Genomic DNA, 14,748 nt, shown 5'->3' with positions numbered 1-14,748 from the left:
AGAGCCTCTAGGAAACTGCACAAGTTTACGCAATGTTGGTCCATGCCCCTCGTTGGAAAACAAATCTTGGAACAAAGTGGTCTACCATTACTTACCTGATCACAAGACAAATATAGAGTGAAAGATAAGGGTTTATATCAGGGTCATACGTTGGTGTGAGCACAAAAGATCTCAGATGATTAAGATTGAAAAAATCGAGTAGTTCATCGACTTTCTTCATGGCAGGAGGATGTGTGTAGTGTACTAAAGCAAACTGCCTTGTAGGACAAAATGTAGCTGCAACTAGAGATCTTTTAAGCCTCTGATAACTCAGTACAAGTCATTGGACACAACTTTGTCCCAGACATTACTGGCCCCCTTAGAGCATGTATTAGGGAGAGAGAATTCAATAACTGTAATACAGTTGAACAATGTGTGCACATTTGTCTGCTGAAATTCTCTTTTTGATGGTGAAGCAAGAAGCACCCTAAGCAATAGCTTCTGATAGCAGCAAGAGTGACAAATTTATAATTAAGAACTTTCTGGTCATACAATGACAGCATAAGAATTTGAGTCCCAGAGGTGAAAAAAATTTATCAAAAAATGTCTGCAGTTGGGCAAATTCTTTTTATCTTATGGTTCAGTCCATTTATGATAACATCTCTCAGATGCAGGTCTTAAAGTTTACAACAGTATTTTTATAACTATGTTACAGAACCAAACTAACGTCATCTTGTACCAGTAGGAGTAATAATGATACCATGGCTGGCCCCAATCCTGGACACTCAAATATGCATAAGCAGATCCAGAAAATACTATTGTTATAATCGATTCTTGTAAAAGTATAATCTGAAAAAGTATAATCAAAATTAACCACTGTACAGACCTTTTGAGACCAGACTCACCGCTATTGGGGAGATGATGGTACTCTTGAGTTTAAGCATTACCATCCAGGTAATAAAAACACAGCAACAATTAGCAAAATACATGACATGAGGAGCAAGAACATCATGATACAATACCACCACTGAACTCTTGTCATACTGAAAACAAAAACTCTGAGGAAAGTGGCCAGAAAAATAGAAAACTCAAAACTTGGAAATTTGTGATAAAGAACATCAATATACATATCACAACTAGATGTTACATGGCAGCAATAGTACTTCAAAACAACAACTTTTAATGTTGGTTTGAAAACTACAGTGTTTTACTACACTTGTTCCTATTGGTACCCCATTGCCTCCCACCACCTTGTCAATTGGATTAGCAAATTAGTTTTAGATGGACCTACAGTTTACCATGGACTTCAAAACCACATTTAGAAATCATTTTACTATCTGCCTCACAAACAGTCAACTTTTTGAAACAATGTACCCTTTCTGAGATCCTGCACCACTTTAGAACTAAATAATTTTTTGAGAATTATCTTGACAATACTAAGACAGTATTTCTTACCACCATTCTTAAGGATGGTTGTGCATATTGTTTGTTGCAAATTTCATAATCAATAGAAACTGTTTTCTTCTGTATACATTTGTTCATCTATTCTTTATCTGTCACAGGTTGCAAACCTTGGGAATTTAGCTGCCGATCAGGAGGTGGTTGTGTGGAAAAGGCTGCTTTTTGTAATGGCAACTGGGATTGCTCAGACGGATCTGATGAACGAGGCTGTAGCTGCAGAGATTTTCTGCAGCTGTCTAGGCCATATCAAGTATGTGATGGGCATAGGAACTGTCTTGATAAAGGAGATGAACGAGACTGTGGATGTGGGAACCCCAACAGTTATCACTGTCGAAGGTATTTTTCTTTCATTATGCGACAGGCTTTGAAAATTTGATTTTTCGGAGGTGGAATGAAAAGAGCCTCTTTATGATAAAGAGCTTTGCCAATTTTATTTTCATGACTTGCAATGAATTCAACATTTCAACTGACTGTAGGACATACAGGAAAGTCTTACTTGGTTTAGATCTCTTAAAATGAGGAACAATTTACTGAGATACGGTAAAAGATGTTACATCTTAATTACTTGATTAAACTGTGAATGTAACTCCATACTATGAATAATGATGTAATATAGATGTAGTAGCTAAAAAATATTTAGCTTAAGTTTTTGAAAATAAGAATGTATACTGATCAGCCAGAACATTATGACCATCTACCTAATGGCCGGTATGTCCATCTTTGGCACAGATAACAGCAGCGACGTGTCACGACACGAAAGCAGTGAGGCCTCAATTGGTCGCTGGAGGCAGTTGACACCACATGTGCATACAGAAGTCACGTAATTCCCACAAATTTCGGGGAGGATGAGATGAACTCAATCACATCCCAGGAGTGTTTGATCGGGTTCAGATATGGCAAGTTGCAGGACCAGCACATCAATTGGAACCGCCATTGTGTTCCTCCAACCAATCCATCATACTCCTGGTCTTGTGATATGGTACATTATCTTGTTGAAAAAGGCCACTGTCATCGGAAAACATGACTGTCACGAAGGGCTGTACATGGTCTACAACCAGAGTACAATACTCCTTGGCTGTCGTGGTGCCTTGCACTAGCTCCACTGGGTCCATGGATGCCCTCATTAATGATCCTAGAGCATATTTGAGCTGCTGCCAGCTTGTCCCTGTCCCACAGTACAGGTCTCAAGAACCCATTCCCATGGAAAATGACAGATTCGCATCCTCCCAACACCTTGATAAAGAAGGTATCAGGATTCATCAGACCATGCAAAACACTGTCACTGTACCAACATCCAGTTCCGATGGTTATGTGCCCGTTTCAGTTGTAGTTGCCGATGTCATGGTGTAACATTGGCACATGCATGGGCCGTCTGCTGCTCAGGTCCATCATTAGGGATGTTCCGTGCAGTGTGTGTTCAGATACACCTTTACTGTGCCCAGCATTACAGTCTGATGTTAGTTGCACCACAGTTTGCTGCCTGTCCTGTTTCACTGATCTGCCCAGTCCACAAGGTCCAACATCTGCTGTAGCGAGGAGTAGTGATGCAACCCCATGATGTCTGGACATTGTTTAACCTCTATTTTTTCACACTACTTCTCGAATACCCGCCAAGTCCAGCAGTTTCCAAAATGCCTACACATACATGGTGTATGTGGACTAGCAGTCATTCCTCGCCAGGTGGGTCAGTGGTTGTAGTCTTCTGGCTGACCAGTGTATTCTTATCAAACTAAAATTTTAAACAGTGCATGTAAAAATATAGTAGCTAAATCTACATCTACATCCATACTTTGCAAACCACTAATTGTATAGTGGAAGGTACTTCCCATTTTAGCAGTTATTAGGGCTTCTTCCTGTTCCATCTTCTATATTATGTATCTGTTCCAAGTTAGTACTGCTGCAGAAGTTTTTACTTACCAAATAAATAAGCTGGGTTTTAAGTAACCTGATTCTGGCATTAGTATCCAATTTTCAAAGCAGAGAACAACTTCCCGTGATACTTTTCACCATCGTATCACCTAGCACCCTGTTTGACTAAGTTTCCTTATACTGATTTTTATTCCATGAACTGCCACAGGGAATGTATAAATTTTGTATTTTTCCAAATCAACATTTAACTGATCTTAAAATTTCATCATTTTTGGTTTATAGCAAACCAAATATGTGTATTCCAAACGACCATTTATGTGATGGTGAACCAGACTGTCCAATGATGGATGACGAAGAATCTTGTGTTGGCATTCACTCCAAGGATAAGGGTTACAAAATGTGAGTTTCTAATAGTTTTATAAAACTATGACAGTATTATTGCTTTTCAACATCATACTTAATGTAATCTTTGGACGGTAAACGTTAAAATAATCTGAGATGTGGTTTTACGTCCCACAGCTCAGGTGGCAGAGTATCTGTGCGTGTCTTTGGTGCGTGGCATACACTGTGTCTGGCAAACCATGAGCCACCCTACGAGCTAGCCAGACAACTCTGCTTACAGTTAAATGAAGTCACAGACAATGAGGATGTGGAGCTCAGCAACATAGCATCACAACCACAGCCGACATGTGCTTCTTTCTCTGAAGTGAGGCTTGGACGAGCAACACTAGTGTTAAGGCCAGGTCCAGGATCACTCATTACTTGGAACATGGCAAGCAACTGCACAGCTGTTGACATTAAGTGTCTATAGTGACGTGGCCATCCTGTGTACAAACGAAGATGACTATTCATAGCTGTGAGCACTGATGCAGCCCATAAAAACATTTCACCTAATTAATTAAGAATTGGGCAAGTGCTACAGACCTCCTCCGTACATCTCCAAACAGAAGTACCAAAAAAGACTGAAATGTGTTTTACAGTAACATTACCTGCATCATCAAATTTTGCCGATAATGGCTGAAACCATCTTTGATACACATAGTTACATGTTCATATAACTTTGCATGTAAGAACGGTTCCATTTTCATTTTTGACCTCATTACGATAATGGGGAAAGCTAGTCAGTTTTCTGCAGTGCTTCTTATTTATAGCACTACTTCTAACTGGTAGAGCAACTGCTACATAGTATCTATATCTTTCATATGCCATTTGTAAAATGCATCAGAGAAATTTTAAATTTTTTTATTCGTGGCTATAATTCAAATATTCAAAGCTCCTGTTATCTTACATTTACCACTACAAGATAAGTGTATAACTTCTACTATGCTAGTCATCTCGCACTATCAATGAATAACAATTCATTTTTTTACTTTTGTGAAAGTACAAGTACATAGTTACACCCTTAAATAAAAATTACAGTATTTTGTGTTTATGGTTCTGTACAGTGTGTAATAAGATGATATCTTATGACGTAATTTTTATTGATATGACTGCCCTGTATCAGGTTAATAGATTAAAAAAATTTGTACAAATCAAGTAGTCACTTTTAAAGCTTTTTATTAATAAAAATTCAATAAACTATTACAATTAATTGTACAACATGAAATATCTACTGACTTCAAAACACATGCCAAGCATCAGTTTGTTAGGTCAGTCTTGCTAATGACAATTCAGTTATGTTACATGTGTAGGAATGCTGCCTACCTAAATGCACTAATAACTAGTAGTCTGCTTGTCATATGGAAGTGTCTGAATACACTTTTTTGTCAACATACCCAAACTGTCAAGACCCCAATTATACCAGAAATACAAAAATACTACACGATATCCACATTGTTCCTCAGTAACAAATAAATAACCAGAATTCTTTACACTATGTAACATGGTAACAGGATTTAAATATATTCATGTACACTATGTACACATTACGCATATCCCTTTACTGCCACTTTAGTGCAATGCATCTTTTTCTCAGACATTATCACAGCCACTTAATCTCCATTCTTTCAGTCAGAAAATAATAAAAAAAACTGTTTTTCTACATGGCTGCCTGCAGATCCAATCACAAGTTTGCAGAGAACATACAAGACTTAACCATCAGTCTTTGCCCACAAAGCCATCAGAAAAATCAGTGAAGAGTGTCAGTAAAGCAGTATTACTGCAAGTAATATTTTCCTCCCAGCATTACTGTTTGGCACCTGCAAGAGGAAAAAAAGTAGATTGAAAAGCAATTTTAAACAAACAATTGCTACTACAAACAGATGAGAGAATTCTATCCAGATATTAATACCGAACTAACAGGCTCATCTTAAAATAAACATCAAACTCGAGCCTGCTGAATGTAGGAATACATGCAGTAAGTATCATCCAGGAGCTGTAACTCACCATGCAGCTAGGCTCTTGATGAGACTACTACTGCCCTTTCTCCAACGCCTGACACCTCGTCATCATCAGATAGGCTCAGATCTTCTACAGCAGGTTCATAGAAAGCCGTCTGCACAGAGGGGGCTGTCCACTGAGTGAGCAGGTATACCACTGCCTCATAAGTTGCCATCATTATCGCCGTATTCGGAATCTGTCGAATCAGTTGAGTTGTAAGCCCACGGTATAGACCACGAGCACCTTCTTCACGCCAGACCGTTGCTAATGTCTGCCAGAACCGCTTGTATTTGTCCCCTTCCTCTCGCAACCTCGTGCGCGCCACCTCTGTGAACAAACATAAAGATGGATTACAAGGTACATAATGACTGATACGACACGAACACACTTTAAAATCTGAAATGTTTACACACACACACACACACACACACACACACACACACACACACACACACACACACACACACCCCTTCTGTTTTATTTATTCTTTTATATGAAGCTGAATGTTAGATGGCTAGATCACATAACTAATGAAGAGCAACTGAAATGGGAAGAAACGAAATGCATACCACAACGTAACTAAAATGAGCTAATAGTTGACAGGATACATACTGATGCATCAAGGAATCATCAATTTGGTAATGGAGCTAAGTTTGGAGAATAAAAAATTATAGGAGGAGATCAAACCTTCTCTAAAGCTTGTGGGTTCATAAGCCTGTAGGTTTTAATAGTTATGCAGACAGAAAAAGGTTTAAATAGGATAGACCAGTGGAGAGCTCCAGCAAATCAGTCTTCAGACTGAAGGCCACAACAATAAAATACATCGATGAATGTGAAAAATGAAGTGTTACTGCTCCTCAATAAATGAACTAAAATATAATTTCCCAGGCAAATTTAAACATTAGAACAATTTAAACATTAGAACAATTTAAACATTAGAACAATTTAAACATTAGAACAATTTAAACATTAGAACAATTTAAACATTAGAACAATTTAAACATTAGAACAATTTAAACATTAGAACAATTTAAACATTAGAACAATTTAAACATTAGAACAATTTAAACATTAGAACAATTTAAACATTAGAACAATTTAAACATTAGAACAATTTAAACACCCCAATATACACATCCATAAATTTATTTCAAATGTGTAAAAAACAAGGAAACTGAAAACAGACCTCAATGGCTGGGTGAGAAAAGCACACATAACACTCTTCTGCACTGCAAGCAATAACACCTTATACAGAGGATTAATCTGTTCTTAGCCCACACTCCAGTCCCTCATCCTGATCATAACAAATGGAAACTGCAATTAATAAATGTTGTATGAGCACTGTTACAGAGACACTACCAAAATTCTCTCTTGTAGCTGTTAGTGAAAAGAGTACAGAGGAGTGTTTTGAACCCTCAACTTAACATCTAAAAACTGAGCTCAAAACGGCACAGCTTTACAGGTATTTAAGTTTTCTGGTATGTGTAAACCATTTCAGATAATGCTGACATGCTGATACTGACAGTGTTCAACATCCTACGACTGCCATGTCTACAATAAGTAGTACACTTTTCCTTTATCAAGGACAGCAGGAATTTTGCAGAATTTATGTGGATACTGCCAATACAATCCAGGATTCATTGTAACGGATGATGGGGTGAACCAAGGCATAATTCAATAAAGTCCACTACCCCCCCCCCCCCCCAACCTGCCTTTCTTCGCAAAAAGTGCATTCTGCGAGTGTAAGGCACTGCAGCACCAACATCTAATTGAGAAGTTCCTTAGATTACGGTGGAAAACCAAAATTTTAGTGGTGTTATCACCCATAAACTAATAATCAGCAAGGAAAGAAATTCCTTATATTACCGTATGTTTCTTGATTCGCTCGAAATTTTCTGCAATAATTACAGATACCGGAAGTCTCCGCCTTACAACTAGGGATAAGACCAATAGGCAGAAATTGACAAAATCGTGTGCGACCCCTTACACTTAAAAACAAGCCTCTTCACTTCGAACGACCAACAACGCAAGATGGCTTCACACAAGCCGTAAGGTGGAAGAACCCTTTGACCTCCTTAGCGAAGTACGTAGCAATGAAGTGACGCAGAAAAAAATGGCGTGTCCCCGGCTTGGCCGTTTATAGCGAAGCTGCTCAAGGACGTGATGCCAGAATTAGCCGTCACCCAACCAGCTGGCGCCAGCTGCGAATATGAGACGCCACGACACATTATTGTGCGCGATCAGTGCTCTGTATGAATTATAGAGCCCGCGCTTTTAAGTCGGTAACAAGGCGCCGTAAAGTGTATATTGTCGAGTGACAATTCAGCTACCTTCTTAATCTTTACGAAAAGAAGATTTCATGTCACATAGACGACACAATCAGAGTCTCGAGCAGTTCTGATTGGGGCGACAAACGCAGTTTAAACACACAAGACACGCCAGCTGCCCGATATTTGCCGTCAGCGGTCTGACAGGTATAAGTTTAGCATATACATCTCACTTAAAAACACCTGTGATCTCTAATGTTTTAAGAAAACCACGATGACGGTGAAAAGTTTATGGACATAAAAATATTGGCTTTCGTACATTTCAAGTTCTTGCTACAGTTTCTGCGTACTTGTAACTGAGAACGGTTGCATCTAAAAATGCAATTTCGTTAAAGGAGAAGAAAAGAATGCTACATAAAGAACTTGTGGAGCATTCTCTAATTCATCAGACGCCATCATCACAGCTAAAATGAAAATGACCTGAAGAAGCAGTTTCAGCTGTATTCGAACAACATATTCCCAATGGAGAGAGAAATTCTGATAATCAGAACTGAAGTTTGTTGTTTCACCTAAAGCTGCCGGCCGTGTACTTTGCCATTAATAATGCGTTATATATTTGAGGATGAAAAAATCTGTTTGCTTCTAATAGCACAATTATTGCACAGGCATCACAAATTAATGATTTAATTACTGTTATTAAATTGACACGGGAGAATGTTGTAGCAGTAGTTTAGCAGCGAATAGAACCTGAAACCTGCAATTTTAAACATTATTACGCTAGCCCAACAATTTAATGAGAAAATAAGAGAAACACTTCGGAATCAAAAACCTTTGTCAGCCCAATATGTCAGTATTGAACACCTTTCAATAAAAAAATAAAACACGGCTATTATTAACGTTTTTGTGTATCCCTGACACCTATCAACGCACCTGAAAGGTAATATCTACTATATTACTTCATATGATACAATGGGCCACTCATTTACTTCTCACGCCGTATATATAGAAATAAAAGTTATCTAACTGCCAGTATATGTGGATGTTTGGCTTCGAGGCCAAGAGTCCGAAAACGTATTACAGTCATGTAATCAGGCGGTTATTCGAGTCATGGTGGTTCCAGTGCTAATGAATTCGTTTATCGACTTCGCCAGGTGGCAGCAATACTTGTAATTAATGATGCAACATAATATGAACATAGTTTTACTTACACAGGCTGCTCGCTTTTGAGTTGCAGCAGTGCCTCATTATAAGAGCACTTGGCTAACAGAACACCGCTGTGATTGTTGCACATTAAGCGCTATGTTAGGATTAAATTTGTTTCTGGTCTTACGACAAAAAGTAAAACCGCTTTTCCGCTGTTTTATTACAGAGCAGACCTCACAGCTGCCATGAGAAAGTCGGTGTGCTGAAAGACTGAGGGCAAGCAATGCTATTACTGAACCAGCTGACGAACTGCTTAAGTTTAGTCCATAATCAATGAACAAGCAGGTTAAAAAAAATACAGATGATGAACTAATCCTTTAAAAACAAAGAAAACTATCAGCATGGCACATTTGACCTGACGAGCTTTTTTCGGTCTTTCACAACCTTTCCCCATTGTGAAGAATGAACCTCTGTCTTAAACACCACAACTGTAGAACAACGTTTCGTCACCAGTTACGATTCTCTTTAGGAACATGTTCTGATTTGCGCAATCCAAAACCTCTTCACAGATTGTAAGGTCTTTCTCGTCTTGAGCCGTGGGACGAACTTTGCGACACCAGGGCGTCCTGAACGAGGAAAATCTAACTTCCATCCAGCCATTTTTAAACCGTGTGAACAACTCGTACAAAGAGTGTGGCCTAAGCACTCATCATCGGAGGCTTCCTGCATCATTTGGTGTGTTCCTGTAAAGGGTTTCTCGAGTTTCACGCAAAATTTAATGCAGACGCGTTGCTTCTCTAACTATTCCATCTTTAAATCCGCGAAACTGTGCGACACAATGTTCTACTCAACACAACATACCATTGGCGCGAAATTACGAATATTCTCGGATTTTTTGAACAGACAACGTATCCCGCACGTGAGAAGGGAATGATATTGCACGTACTGTGGTATACAGACAGCCATCTTTCCTTCATCGATACCAAAATGCAATAGGAAGGAAGATCTGCCCTCCTCCAAGAGCTATTTGGTCGCTTGCAGATATGTATGTAGATTTATAAGATTAGAACTATGGAACAGCTTTGTGCAATATGGATGCCGTGTTCAGAAAAAAACCATCACAGCTAGGTAGAGAACTTTTAACCCCACGTTCGTATCAGCTGAAAATTGGCCAAGTGTTCGTGATGACACTAAACTCTTCATAACAAAGCATAGGTGGAATGTTTGTTACTCTAGTATCCTGAAGTGTACACTGTTCACATCGGTCAACAGTAGGAGGCATCCAGTAGACAGTTATGTCATTTTCTCAATGCCTTCTTACAATTCTGACTGTTTGATGGTACCCGAGAAAGCCGCCCCTGGTATTTACAGCGGTCGGCGTACCGACTGCTTGCGCCGTAGCAATGATTTACGACGATACGGCCCCGTCCAGCAGCCGCTGCCATGCGGATCGTTGTTTGGCGAAGTCAGTTTCTTACATAAAATACTGCACCTCGACACGCAGTCTGTGCATACTGTTACGTAAGCAGAAAGTTCTGAGGCTTTCGGTAAAAAGGGAACTTGATAACTGAGCAAAAGATTCTGGAACATACGGTTATTCTCCCCTCGATCTATAAGGCCAATGCAGTTGAAAGGAGACAATATCGGAACTCCGCCGCGCGCGCCGTAGGCTTGCTTGCAGTGGGTAGACGTGGATGTAGATGTAGTGAAAAATGAGAGAAGTGTATCAGTAAATGAACCCACAGAACTTAAAAACACAGCCTCACGAAGAAGTGAAACACACACAAGGGAAGAAGGAAGCGGAATTAAAACTACACGGGTTGAGAGCGTATTGACATTATTGAATTGACTACAAAATAAAAGTCAAATTCAGGAAGTATTTGGCAGTATGCCGTACTTCCTCTAGCCTGGATGCATGTACTGATCCGGTTGAGAAGGGTGACACTGCAGTTGTATTCTGTCCTGAAGCAGCCTAAACCACGACTGTTTTAACTTGTCCTCTATGTCCTGGATATTGGCACTGGGAGGGAGTTTACGTCCATGCTGCTCCCATGCGTGTTATATCTGGGATAGTCCATGAGGTCTCGTTGGCCGTGGGGGTAGCTCAACCTGGCACACACAGTTCGTAGAGTAACGTGTCATGTGTGGACAAGCATTGTCCTGTTGAAAAATGACATCACGACACTGTCGCACGAGAAGAATATATGAGGTGTACCGTGCAGCCAGTTTTTGTTCGATCACGACCAGCGATGACCTGACGTCATACCTGCTGGCTCCCGCACATCAGGACGCGGGGAACACCACCGCTGTGCCTCTCCAAACATTGGAAGAATGGGACCTCTACCCAGGTAACCAGCTACACGCCGAAGATACTCATCCGCAGAACTGTGGTTAGTCGCTGAACGCACCGTGTGACGCCATTCCTTCAGCAGGCCACGCTTCCCGGTGATGGGACCACTCCAAGCGCAGCGGTTCGTGGTGTTGTGTTAACGGCAGCTCAGTAATTCCCCAGTCCATATGCTGCTGTTCCCCAACCAGTGATGTAGGGTGACAATGTTGTTGGAAGGTGTGCATTTCTTGCTCGGGGATGGCAGGCGCAGACACGAAGGGTTTTTTTGTACTTGGTCCACAATACGGCGATCCTCCCTTGTGATTTTCATATGTTGTCGACCAGAATCTTGACGACGAGTATGCCAGACCTCATGACCTCATGTTCTCATGCAGTGCAACGTCGGGCCAATATCGCATCCGAATGCGTCACAAATCTGGATACTGCAGGATTCGACCAACTGGCCGAATGGAGATCCACAATGAGGCTTCTTCCAAACTCTGCCAGGCATGTTAACGCTGCCTCACTGGCGTACGCGGCATCTCCGTGCCGTTCACAGTGATTACTTAACATCTTGACGGTGTTCACGCCTCATATCGGCGTTGTTCACGCTGCTTATCGATGTTAAGCATCGAAACCCTCACAACTCCATTATGTTGAATTTTACACGGAAACAAAAACGGTTTCTCAAAAATATATATAAACTGATACAGGCATTAAGAGAGTTAGAACGAAAAAAAAATTCCCCATTTTCGGATTTTTCTCTCATTATAAAATTTATCACTTGTAAACTCACACAGGAATTACACTACTGGCCACTAAAATTGCTACACCAAGAAGAAATGCAGATGATAAACGGGTATCCATTGGACAAATATATTATACTAGAACCGACATTTGATTACATTTTCATGCAATTTGGGTGCATAAATCCCGAGAAATCAGTACCCAGAACAACCACCTCTGGCCCTAATAACGGCCGTGATACGCCTGGGCATTGCGTCAAACAGAGCTTGGATGGCGTGTACAGGTACAGCTGCCCATACAGCTTCAACACGATACTACAGTTTATCAAGCGTAGTGACTGGCTTACTGTGACGAGCCAGTTGCTCCGCCACCATTGACCAGACGTTTTCAAGTGGTGAGACATTTGGAGAATGTGCTGGCCAGGGCAGCAGTCGAACATTTCTGTATCGAGAAAGGCCCGTACAGCATCTGCAACATGCGGTCGTGCATTATCCTGCTGAAATGTAGGGTTTCGCAGGGATCGAATGAAGGGTAGAGCCACGGGTCGTAACACATCTGAAATGCAACGTCCATTGTTCAAAGTGCCGTCAATGCGAACAAGAGGTGTCCGAGACGTGTAACCAATGGCACCCCATACCATCACGCCGGGTGATACGCCAGCCAGTATGGCGATGACGAATACACGCTTCCAATACGCGTTCACCGCAATGTCGCCAAACACGGATGCGACCATCATGATGCTGTAAACAGAACCTGGATTCATCCGAAAATATGACGTTTTGCCATTCGTGCACCCAGGTTCGTCGTTGACTACACCATCGCAGGCGCTCCTGTCTGTGATGCAGCTTCAAGGGTAACCGCAGCCTTGGTCTCCGAGCTGATAGTTCATGCTGCTGCAAACGTCGTCGAACTGTTCGTGCAGATGGTTGTCGTCTTGCAAACGTCCCCATCTGTTGACTCAGGGATAGAGACGTAGCTGCACGATCTATTACAGCCATGCGGATAAGATGACTGCCATCTCGACTGCTGGGGATAGGAGGCCGTTGGGATCCAGTACGGCGTTCCGTATTATCCTCCTGAATCCACCGATTCCATATTCTGCTAACAGTCATTGGATCTCGACCAACGCGAGCAGCAATGTCGCGATACGATAAACCTCAATTGCGGTAGACTACAATCAGATCTTTATCAAAGTCGGAAACGTGATGGTACGCATTTTTCCTCTTTACACGAGGCATCACAACAACGTTTCACCAGGCAGCGCCGGTCAACTGCTATTTGTGTATGAGAAATCGGTTGGAAACTTTCCTCATGTCAGCACGTTGTAGGTGTCGCCACCGGCGCCAACCTTGTGTGAATGCTCTGAAAAGCTAATCATTTGCACAGCATCTTCTTCCTGTCGGTTAAATTTCGTGTCTGTAGCACGTCATCTTCGTGGTGTAGCAATGTTAATGGCCAGTAGTGTATTTTTTTTAATATGATCTACACCGGTTGAAAATGTTAAAGAGGTTACGTGCATTACTTCAAGATCTAATAAAATCGGTAATTTTTTTATATAAAATGTTGTGGATTGCTGGAATGTGTTGGTCATGTCCAGAAGAGGACGCGCGAGAGGTTGACAAAGTTAAAAAAGTTTGAGAGACAAACTTTCTGATGCTAAAACCCGAAGAGGCAGGCTGACAGACAAAATGATTGATGAACTCCAGCAGTATTATGGGAGGGCCATTAGAAATAATACTGAGGATATGTTTAAGATGAAGCAGGCAGTATGGGCTACCTTCTTCCACAGACTGTCAACTGACGAAAAACGAGTACACCACTTTTGCCCTCCTGGATCTGATTCATAGTGTAATTACCCCGATGCACAGTACTCAAAAATTTCATACAGCCATAAACATTCCATCCCAGCAGCATTCATGGATATCATGAAACCTATTTACAGAGACCTGGCAAATCCTGGACTACTGAAGAACTGCGTGGTCCGACTCAAAATCCCAATGAGTCGTTCAAAATAATCTTATATGGACTCACTTACCAAAAAATGTTTTCGCTGGAATGAAGACACTGAAGTGAGGGGCGGGAGGGGGGGGTGTCCGTGATGCTGTTATTGCTTTTATTGATTGCAACATTGGTACGGTGAAAGTGCTACAGCATATGGGAATTAATCCTGGAGCAAACTGCATCAAAGGGATTGAACGGATTGACAAGGTTAGCACTGAAAGCAGAGTATGCAGCACAGTTGCCCACTAAGGAATTCAAGAGGAAGAAGAAGAAGAAACTTGGGAAAAGATCAAGAGAATGATACATAGTATCGTGCACGGTGCTTCTGAGTGACTAAAAATAAAAAATTAAGCATATATTGAGTTAATCTTTTGAAACTTTAGAAGCAGTTCCTGAAAATTTACATTTTTGTTGCATTTTCCCTAAATCTCAAAAACTACTTCGAGTAGATTATTCAAATTTCCAAGGAGTAATAACATACATATCCTGAGTCTACTGAACTAAAAGAACATAATGGTATGTATAATTAAAATTATCTAGGATAATGGACAGAAATGTACACAAAATTTTAAC

The 14,748-nt window shown here is 40.8% G+C and overlaps 2 protein-coding genes across 4 annotated transcripts in view; one reads left to right on the top strand and one right to left on the bottom strand.

The window, feature by feature from the left end:
* The window catches only part of LOC126154543 (serine protease nudel-like), a 191,535-nt gene extending 186,822 nt beyond the window's left edge, over positions 1–4,713 (top strand). The window contains exons 19-21 of the mRNA XM_049916151.1: positions 1,542–1,776; positions 3,592–3,708; positions 3,829–4,713. Of these exons, the coding sequence (XP_049772108.1) occupies positions 1,542–1,776; positions 3,592–3,708; positions 3,829–4,120 (644 nt within the window). The 3' untranslated portion in view covers positions 4,121–4,713. The remainder of the gene's footprint in view (positions 1–1,541; positions 1,777–3,591; positions 3,709–3,828) is intronic.
* Positions 4,714–4,846: 133 nt separating this feature from the next.
* LOC126161875 (mitochondrial carrier protein Rim2) overlaps positions 4,847–14,748 on the bottom strand; it is a 195,877-nt gene continuing 185,975 nt past the window's right edge. For all 3 annotated transcript variants that reach the window (XM_049918004.1, XM_049918006.1, XM_049918005.1), the window contains 2 exons: positions 5,695–6,015; positions 4,847–5,507 (listed from right to left, as the gene is read on the bottom strand). In XM_049918004.1, the coding sequence (XP_049773961.1) occupies positions 5,702–6,015 (314 nt within the window). In that variant the 3' untranslated portion in view covers positions 4,847–5,507; positions 5,695–5,701. The remainder of the gene's footprint in view (positions 5,508–5,694; positions 6,016–14,748) is intronic.

This window comes from Schistocerca cancellata, chromosome 2 (assembly GCF_023864275.1).
Source record: "Schistocerca cancellata isolate TAMUIC-IGC-003103 chromosome 2, iqSchCanc2.1, whole genome shotgun sequence".
Classification (NCBI taxonomy): domain Eukaryota; kingdom Metazoa; phylum Arthropoda; class Insecta; order Orthoptera; family Acrididae; genus Schistocerca; species Schistocerca cancellata.
The sequence above is the reverse complement of the archived record's forward strand: the minus strand, read 5'-3'. Positions and strand labels throughout refer to the sequence as shown.